The sequence below is a fragment of the Melospiza melodia genome, chromosome 3, assembly GCF_035770615.1.
Source record: "Melospiza melodia melodia isolate bMelMel2 chromosome 3, bMelMel2.pri, whole genome shotgun sequence".
NCBI classification, from domain to species: Eukaryota; Metazoa; Chordata; class Aves; order Passeriformes; family Passerellidae; genus Melospiza; species Melospiza melodia.
In genome coordinates, this window is record NC_086196.1 from 71,511,554 (window position 1) to 71,522,119 (window position 10,566).

A 10,566-nucleotide genomic window follows, 5' to 3' on the forward strand; every position below is an offset into this window, starting at 1 on the left:
GAGGAAATATGTTGGTACCCAGGTCCAGTTGAGGAGAAGCCATTTATTGCTACCCTTTGAATCTGAGACTCCAGGCAGCAATTACATCTATTAGTCTGCACATCTAGACTATAATTTACCAGCTTGGTTAAAAGGATTCACTGAGACATTGTGTTGAAAGCCTTGTTAAAGCTCAGCCAGACAGCATCATCCACTGTTCTCCTTTGATCTGCATATCTAGTAATTTAATCACAGAAAATAATCAGGTTAGAAAGTGTCATCCAGAACCATGGGAAACCAGATTAAGTCTAGCTGAAGTACTGGTTTTGTCACATATCAGAAGCCAAATAAGATAAAAAATACTTTCCTTTGAGGATTTCAACTCAGAATTTTTCCTCCTTAACTCCTGGTGGCACGATTTTGTCAAGTCATGTAGAGTTGCAACTTGATCTTGGCAGGTTAAATATTTTCTGGCTTTAGTCTAGCAGGTTAAAAGTGGTTCTGAGTTTTTCTTGGCAGTGAACACTTGGCACTGGCTTATTTTCAGCTGAAAAGAGAATGTGGTAGTTGAACAGATTAGACAATGAAGGGGGCAGCTTACAAATGGCCTAAGTCAAGATGTTCATCCCTAAGTGCAGTAGTTTCTCATGCAAGTCTTGTTGCTAGTGGACTGTGTGTGACGGTCAGGACAAGAAGCTGGTTTAAAAATACTGTCGTAAGAATATGTCCTTTACTTTTTTCATCAGATGCTTTTTAAGTCTGTGGGTTTTTTGTACACAGGAATGTGTGTTAGGCTCCACCTCAGATTTAACAACTTCTTTAAAGGCCTATATATTTCTTATTAGAGTGTTTTTGTTCTTGACAATGTTATTTATAAATCTTAAATAGATTAAGATGAACTTCTACTCCCCTCTTCAGAGATATTTTGTTAAAATACACTGTAAGAGGTAGATATTTGCATGACAATAGCAAATAAACGCCTTTTGGGATTCTGAATACTTACTGAACTATTTCAACTGCACATTTGTTTTTTAGCCCAGATTCAGTAAAGTTCAAGGGTATCCAAGTATGAAATAGCTTGCAGGGAAACTCACATTGGTTTCTTAATTTAATTTACTTGTAAAAAAAAGGCTACATAGTGAAAAAATAGAGTATTATCTTCGGCAATTTTGGTTCATATACAGACATTCAGAATAGAATTTGGGTGATATTGTTTTATAACATTGCCTAAAGTGTGGTAGAGCATGCACTGTATCTTTGTGCAGGAAACTCTACTTGTAATGTTGAAACTGACTCTGAACAGGTCTCAAAGTACCTGGAAAGTGTCTACATCAAGGTGACTTCTTCTTCTTCTGTAGGTTAGCTTTTTACACTTAAAGAAATTAATTAACCGAACATTTATTTATAAGGGAGACTGCATTTCTTTCTAAAGCATTGCAAAGCTAGTCCATGTTTGAGAGGAAGGACCAGACAGTGCCTTGGCTTGCAGATCATTAATAAATGGAATCAATGAACGTAGAGGGTACAGCTGGGAATTCCACCCTTCCTTCCCCTTTGGCAACCACAATGACTGCAGGGTACTAAGTAAATGTAACAAATGCAAATTTGGACCACAAATCTTCATTGCTGGTTATATTACACATGACAAAAAGGACAGCCTAGTTTCAGATCCCAGGTTAATTTTACAGAGGCAATACTTACAGGAAAAAATAATTTACTGGACCAAGTCCTTCCTCTCTTTTCCTTTGTCCTTCCTTACGCAGAACTTCATTGGATCCCAGAGATAATTTGCTTGTGAGAAAGGACATTAAGGGTTGACACATTTGTAGTCCTTAATGAACATGGCTATCACAGAATACCTTACTTGTTTAGGAATAGTTGTGCTTTCCTTGTACAGTGGCTTAAACTATTGCATTTTGAAGAGCATCATTATTTTCTGACATGTCATAGCTTAATTTGTGCAGCTATGAAAGGGGATACACTTTTGTTCCTTTCTCCGAACTGCTTCTAACCATGCAGGAGCTAAAATAGGCTCTTCTCAAGCCTAGAACACATCCTCTCCTACCTTGCACAGATGAGGACAAGTTTTAGAGCTTGATTGTCAGTTGCCTCCAACTATCTCCAAAGCACAAATTAGCACAATTTAGATGCAGAGCAATGAAAGGAAACTTCAGTGAGCACAGATGAGCAGCAGAACACTCCTTTCTCCAATACTCCAGAAAGGGAGGAATGGAGTTATAATTTCCATGTTTGGCTGTCCCAAGGGAGCACACGTGGCTGTGCTGCTCATAGTTGACACATCCCACAAAAAAGCATTTAAACCTATGTGATTATCAAGTCAGTGGTTTTTCAAACTCATGAGCCATCATTAGAAATCTTTCACAATTTCTAGCAAGCACTGTTTGAGTTCGGCTTCCTCATTTTTAATTCATAAAATAAAAACATGTAAGAGTCAGTGACAGTTATAAATATCCATGAAAAATTAAGGGTAAAAATAATGAAATGTTTGTTACATAAATTAAATAGCAATTAATGTTTTCTCTTTCTGTTTGGAAGATAGGATATTAAAACAGTGTTGTTAAATTTCCTACTGTGAACATAATTTCCTGATTCTTTTTTACAACACATTATCATAATGTCAATAAAAGACTAAAACTAACAAATAGAAAGAAACTTGCCTGATGTAAGTGTAACACAGAAGGTTATACATTTGCCTTTTATGACAGCTATACAATATCATTTTATTTTAAGATCTAATAGCAAGTTGATTCAAAGGGTAAGGCTTACAAAGTCATTAAAGCAAGTAGAAAATTGCCTTTTACCATAGTCACCCAGTCTTTTTAAATCAAAGAGTTTTATTGTTGGTGGTGATGTTTGCATTTGCAGGAGGTAATTAGGGAATGAGTTAGGCATCACACTCAGAGCCCTCAAGCTTGTCAACAAGAACCATAAAACTTCACTTGAAAAAAAGAAAAATCAGTGTTAGAAGACAAATTGTAGAGACTAGAGGGAAACAGGATCATAGCATTTTGAGTCAGTTTGACCTTTGCTGTGTCTACCCACAATATGGAGAAACGCATGTATGCTTCCATGAAAACTTTATTGCTCCTACCAGAAAGAGCAAAATGTAGAGATTTTCATCCTGGTAGCAGTAGTGGACAGTTGAAGGAGGAGGCAGAGCTTAGTTCCTCCTTCTCCTCCTCTGCATGGTGTTGGTCAGCTGAATAGGGAAAGGTGCAGTTCTACTCCCTTCATCACAGCAGTGGTCACTTGTCAGCTGTGGGGCAGGAGCCCTGATAGGGTTTTCCCTGGGAGTCAATACCCCTGTGCTGACACAGTGAGATCCAGTCCCTAAGGCACGCTCCAGGCGTTTGTTATTATCTCGTGTATGAAGGGGCTGGTTGACCCAATTGGTTAACACATTAGCTTTTCAATTTTATGGCCTCAAGTCATGGAAGACCTCTTCCTAGATTTTGGGTTTTTTTCTTCACAGCAGAAAGTAAAATTGGCAGTCTGTGCTCACCAGCCACAGAAACAGAGTTATGCCAAACAACTGTGTCCTGAACTTAATGGCTAATTAGCTGTTTAAGCTGTGCCCAAGAAATAGGTTCTGTTGCCCATGGGAAGTAGTGTGAAGCTGTTATTAATGTCCCAGCTCATATCTCTTAGTAAGTCTTATGAGCAGTGCTGCTTAAAGGGACTAAATGTACAACAGGGAATTAAAAATTATAGTACCCCTTTCACTGACTGAAATATTGTAAACTTGTTACACTGGGGCCAGGATTGGTGTCAATGTACTTTGTGTGAAAAGTGCAATAGAAGCATTAGTATTTGACAGGCCTGGTTGAAATAAGTGAAATTAATGGAGCTCTTTTCATATACGACAAGGCCATGGCACCCCTTTCATGCTGCTTACAGACAGAGAAAAGTCAATACTTTTTTATTACTTGATGCTGACCTACATTTTGCACTACAAGTGCCAGGCCCACTAATTGGTTTCAGTTGTGAGAAAAGTTTGCCCCAAAGAAACACTGGAGCAGATAAATCAATCTTTTTTAGGGTAGCTTAGTGGGTTTTGAGTACTTGAAATGACATTTGTGTTGTATTGACAGAATGGGTTGTTACACTCATTTTATCATGTCAGAGGGCCCTGTACTAGTTGGAAGTATTGTTAACCAGTATTGATAAATTTGCTGAGAATAAAAGTTAGCTGGATCAACATTTTACTTGTCTAAGAGCTTGCTGTTTCTGGTTTGCTTCCTTGTTAGAGACCTCTGTGGATATTAGCAGATCAGGAGGCTTACTATGACAGCTCCATTTAAAACTTTATTTGACTATTACAAGCATTAGGATCATAGGAAACTCTTAAATATGACCACTTAGTGTTCAGCAGGTGGGGTTGTGGACAAGAGCTGAGCAGTGACACTTGGCAGTACTGCCTGGTTTCCAAAGGAGCTGTGCACATGAGATGTCTCCTGACTTTGTGGGAAAGCAGGATTGCTCAATGACTTACCCTACACTAAGAACATTCCTGCTGCAGGGACATTTGTACAGAATTTCCCATCCTATAAGGTCTTGGTGTGTACTTGTGGATATTAGTTCCAAAGTATTGTTTCCTGATTTTGCTCCCCAGTAGCACGAAGATAGAATTATTATTCCAGCAACTGTGCCTGTTTTTCAGTTATTCCTTCTGCCATTAATTCCTAACAGAATTTACTTTCAGAATAGGTATTCTATAAAGAGCAGAACAGAAGAGGCCTAATGTCTCTATAAGAGCAACAGATACAATTCCAGCACTACAAAAAAGTTTTTCTCAGATGCAAACTTTTCATGGATTGGTTTGCCTTTTACACAGCACATGGTGCCATGGTTGAGATAAATGCATTTATACACTGTCCCTTTAGTGTTTTTCGATTGACTCAGAAGAGGAATCACTGCTCTGAATATCTGCTGTTGATGGAATGTTATACATTTCAGAGAATACTTGTCATTATGCAATTTATATTTGAAACTTCTGCACAAGTTGCTTCTACTAACCCATGAAGGAGTTCTATATTTGTACAGCCTAACACAAATTTAGTCTCAATTTCATGCAACCAAATCTTTACTTGTTCAGCAAACACAAGTTTTGTCATTACAGAGAAAGGAAAAACTGTCCTATCCTGTAAGCCAGATAATATGAGTTTATTGTACACTTACTTTTCCAAGTTTATCACACACTTAACGGTTTCATAATTATTATGGACTTGAGAGATTTGATAAGTGAAATTACCCTGAAGTGTGTATGCAGGAGCTCAGAATAAATGATAATAAGAGTGCTCTCTGGCCTTAGAATCTGAGAGTCAATCTGCTACTGCTGTTTGTCTGTTCTTGCTTTTGTCTGAGGCAGCTACTTTCTACTTCATTAAATTTCCAAGAAGATACTCAATGATAATTCCCATCTCATTTTTAACTGCATTTTTATATTACAGGATATTGTACAATACTCTCAAAATTGCTTGGAAAGAAACACTGTTAGTACAAATTTGTTTCTAGAATATCACAGAAGTCATTTTCAAGGGCCTCCAAACCAATCTGAAGGTCTACAAGGTCTTGTTCATTTGCCAGCATTTGTACGTGATCTGTATTTATGTAAGTCTGCATAGTCAGATGAAAAATGTCTTTGGAATTTGCTTTAATAACATTCCAAATATAGACTATGTAACCATTTGGCAAGTCTAATCTATGACATCAGAGTGCTGATTGAGACAAATCTTTGGTGGCTTTATGCCACCTTTTCTGACTCCATTGTTTCGAACTGATGAGCTCACAAGCTTAAGTATATAATACATTGAAAGGGTCTTGTGAAGCTCTGTCAGCTGAACTTGAGTCACTTACAATTTACTAGAGTGAAAAGAGTCAAAGCTGGACAAATTTAAAAAGGAAGTGTTATATCAACTTTGTTTGGGAACTTCAAAGTAGTTCTCAGTGTTGAGAATTTCAGCTCTCTGATCCTGAGAGTTATATGGCATGATTTAAGAATGCATTGTGGAAAAATTTCATAAAGCTCAGCTCTATGCTCCTGTGCTCCCAAAAGCAAAACTATAGACTGAGCTCACCAATATGTGTGAATTCATATTTGTAAGTCTGTTCATTCCAACTGCCAGCAGACGGGAACTTATGGTGAAAATAATTTTGACGAAGCCTGTTTTTCTCCATTCACAACCTGTGTTCTTCAAAAGGATTATTTACATAGCTTCATAACTTCTATGCTATGTACCAAACAGCCTAAATTCAAGATGATTCCCATCAGAATCAATGAGCAGTGCATCACTATGCTTCTCTTCATGTTTTCAGTGGTCATTTCACCATTCCATTAGATGGATGTAAGAACCTGGCCTCTAATTCCTTTCCCTTTGTGATGTGAGGAAGATCTTGCAAGGCCAGGTGGTGATTTCAGGCCTTACTTTATTTCTCTGTTGAAATCTGATTAAAATCTTTATCTTCAAATACAGAAAAGATAGAAACAAGATCTTTTTCCCAAAATATATTTGGAATTTAAATGTGTGCTATGCAATTTTTACCTAGTATACTTCCTAAATTTCTTTAATTAATGTAACTCTAAAGACAAGAATGCTTTTGTTTATCCACCAGACTCTGTAATGTTCCCTAAATGTGGTCAAACATAACTGCTGTCGTCATAATCAGAGCCAGTTGTTTAAATGCTCAGTTGTGAGTATCTAGTGGAATAGTTTTAAATAACAAGATAAACAGTACAGCTGCCAAACCAAAGTAATCTTACACTGAGGGGGTGTGTGGCACAAGAAATTTCCTCTTTGTCATTTTGATTTGAGTTTGAAGCTGGACCTGGGCTTAGTTCCAGCTCAAAACCACTGTTCACTTCAAAGGCTCCTAAATCGTCCCAAGGAGCTAATTTTGGCAGCCAATTGTTTTTGTTTGGCCAGGAATCCTAATAGCAAAAGCCGTCTGCTCCAGCAAATAAAGATCTCTGCCATGATCAGCCTTCCCATTCCTGATTTTATCCTGATAGGGGCTGCACAGGTTTCACTGATTTCCCTGTCTCACCCAAAGCTCACCACTTGCTAAACTGTTCACAATTTGTTAAGCTGTATGTAACTGTCCTGCATGTAAATTAATGAGATACTTTCTGTTTTAAAAATAATAGATACCATGTTCTGCTCTGAATTACTGCTTAATCCTAAATTATTGCTGGATTATCTGCTTGCTTTCTCAGCAACTAGAGCTGGTTTGTTGATTTTTCCTTTCCCATGAACAGAATTAGTCTGGTTAATTTACTGAATTAAATATAACTAGCTTTGCTTTAGAAGGAAACAATTTGCAGTTGTATTGGAGATACTATAATATTTATTAGAATAATTATATGGACAAAGTTTCCTATGGTAAGAAGGTGCTTGTGATGCTGAATAGACACTGAAATTTAGAATATTGTGCCATTCTAAAAGTTTAATATCAAAATATGCAAATAGGCTATTTCTCCTGAATAAAAAATTGGCCAGTATAAGGCATAGAGAAGCATTAAAAAGTAAATCTTGTGAATCCTTTAGGAATGGGATACTCATTTTCACACCCTACACGGATTATTTAATTATTTAATTTTGAATGTAGGCCTACCTTGCTATTTTAAGATTTATGCACCAGAAATTTGGAGGAATCATAGTAAACAAATTTAAGTGTGAGATTTAAGAAATTATATGTTCTCAGTTTGGCAAAGTGCAATGCAGATGAAAGGCAGGTGGGCCCAGTCAGTGTTTGCATGAAGCTTACTCGAAGTCAGAGGTGCTCTATACAGCTGAACTGTGCTCTGTGAAGTAGCTAAATCCAAATTGTCCAGGGAATGATAATTCTGTTTCATGTCCTTAAAAAAAATAAATTATTCTCTTTTAGAGATGAAATGAAACCTTTCAGATTGGGAAATGTGTTGAAAAGATAAAACTTTTCCCTTTCTTTAACTCATGGCCTCAGACATTCCATGAAGATGTTTCAATTTCTTCCACTTTCACAGAGCTACATGTTGGCAGTAGAAAACAGTACAAAATATTCAGAACAACTCCTTAAAAATGAATAATCAGATCCTAGAATGCTGAGAGTTCAGCTGTGGCATTTTTCTAAAAGTAAAAACAATTTTAAAGCAAACCAAGTATTTTCTATTGTTATACTATCCTCAGTACTTCAGGTTCAAGAAAATAATTTTATTAAGAAGGTTTTAATACCTTTATTTTAAATACCATGAACTTGCTAATCATTTACCATGAGTATTTTTTACTAAGTAGACAAATCAAAATATGATTTAGAACACTTTGTTTTACTATCTTGTTTGTTGGCTGAATTTATGTTGTACTCTTAAGGCACAGCTTCACTTGTGTTTCCCTTATTCAATTTAGATTTTCAAACATTTGCACTAAAAAATTGAATGTAATAAGCAAGAAATTTACCTTGGGGGAAAAAACATGTTCAGGAATCACCCTGCTTCTCCTAAACAATTTGTTGCAACTAGTGCTTAATTAATAGATATAAATTTTTTGAAAATATTTCCTACGGAGCTGTTTTAATACCTCTATTTCAAAGTGAACCAGGGTAGAAAAGTTTAAATATAGCAAGACTATTGTGCTTTCTTTACCCTGCCTGGTTTCCAGGGAAGAGAATAAACTTTTGTATACCATGTATACCATTATATTTTGCAAATATAATTTCTGGAGCAGGAAATTTCTGCAGTTCTTCTAGTTGCTGAGAGTTTGAAATACATATTTGCTTTCAATTAAATCCATTCTTTTGCTCCTCTTCAAGGCAATATTCATACAATGTAAAAACTGTATATTTAATATTCACTATTTTGCATAATTTGCATTCTATCTATATAATGAAATGTAACTAGAAGACAATATTTAGAACTCTAAAATATCTTTTAAAAAAGCCAAACCCACCGAAGCCTAACATAATTTTTTTCTCTCTTTTTTTAGGACTTTGAAACACTGTTTTCATCAATTGCTCTCTTCGAAAAGTTTGGAAAAACTTACTCCAGCACTGGGCAAATACTGTAATTGTCCTGGAGACACATGGAAAGTAGTCAATAAATGTATTTCAGCAAATATACAGCATTATATTTGTCCTGGAGACACATGAAAAGTAGTCAATAAATGCATTTCAGCAAATATACAGCCGTATGTTGACTAAATATTGCATAAAATACTCTTTTTGTGATGGATACTGTGTCTGAAGTTGTTTTAATTGATTTTGCTTGAACTTTAGGCAATATGGCTTCCAAGAATTATAAAAAATGAATTAAAAAAAAAAGTTTTATCTTAAAGTAATAATTTCTGAAAAAAACTGTATTTTATTTAGTATAAATAATTTAGAATACAAAATCAGAGTCATCAAGTGAAATACTCAGAATCACATTTATTTATTACACATTTGTAAATGACGTTAACACTAAAAAAGGAAAAAAGTGTAAAATTTATCTCTTTTTTTGCCCCTCACAACAATAAATGTATCTGGTTCATCACTGTTGTTCATCATCTTCAGTGTTAGGTATCCTTGACTGATCCGTGACTTCAGAAGTGCAGGATAGGCATTAAATGGAAGATAACATATTTTAAATCCTGTTAGCATTTCTGTGGGTGAAAGAACTTGAGTTTTAAAAAAATAAAAGTTCTGATAACACATATGCCTTATTACTAGGTCAGTTTTTCTTTTTCCATTTAATTGTCTTTATCAGTACCTGTGCATTAACTCCTTGTCCTGTATGCCGTGACTACAAAATTGTGTGATGCTTGGTCAGAAGAACACATTTGAGCACACAAAACTTATCCTTGTTTCCTCTGTTCATTCCTGCAAAATACTGAGTTTCCTCAGAGCCCATCCACTTCAAAAGGCTCAAAGAATTCAGCATCACTTTGATATCTAAAGATCAAATTACAAGCTAATTCTTAAAATCATGTGAGTGGATTTTTACAGGAATTTTATGCTGAATTTTCTATGATACCATATTTGCTTTTCATGTCATTTGACTATATTTTAATCAAATATTGACTGTTTATCTGTTACTCAATGGTAGGCTTTTTAGTACTATTTTAGTACTTTTTAGTACTAATTTTTAAATGTGATTCTTATGGCCCCTATAAATGTGAATAAAACTTCCATGAGTGTTTGTATGAATACTTTCTGAACCTGGTCTAGTGGAAGGTGTGCCTGCTCATGGCATGGACATTGGATCTGGATGATCTTAAAGGTCCCTTGCAACCCCAGCCTTTCTCTGATTCTATAAACTAGGAGTCACAAATTTCCTTTCTCTAGGTTTTCACCTGTCAGGCTATGTGAAAAAGTTTTACTGCTACCACACACCAGAGTAAAAGCCCTTCCAATTCCATTCGAGCAGGTTGCAAGAGCAGGCACTGTGCTGTACTGGTATTACTTTTTGGAGTTTGTTATTCTCAAGCTTTAAAAGGTTTATTTCTGTTATGAGAAATGAAGTCTGGGAAGCGGGAAGCAGCAGCCCCAGTGGCTGAGTTTCCCAGATAAGATTTAATCTGATGCAATGTATCAGAGTGCTTTAGTTGTTCCTGGAAG

At 36.0% G+C, this 10,566-nt stretch overlaps 1 protein-coding gene across 1 annotated transcript in view; it reads left to right on the plus strand.

The window, feature by feature from the left end:
• SPATA17 (spermatogenesis associated 17) overlaps positions 1-9,662 on the plus strand; it is an 86,986-nt gene extending 77,324 nt beyond the window's left edge. Inside the window, exon 10 of the mRNA XM_063152219.1 lies at positions 8,958-9,662. Coding sequence (XP_063008289.1) covers positions 8,958-9,038 — 81 coding nt within the window. The 3' untranslated portion in view covers positions 9,039-9,662. The remainder of the gene's footprint in view (positions 1-8,957) is intronic.
• The last annotated feature ends 904 nt before the right edge of the window (positions 9,663-10,566 follow it).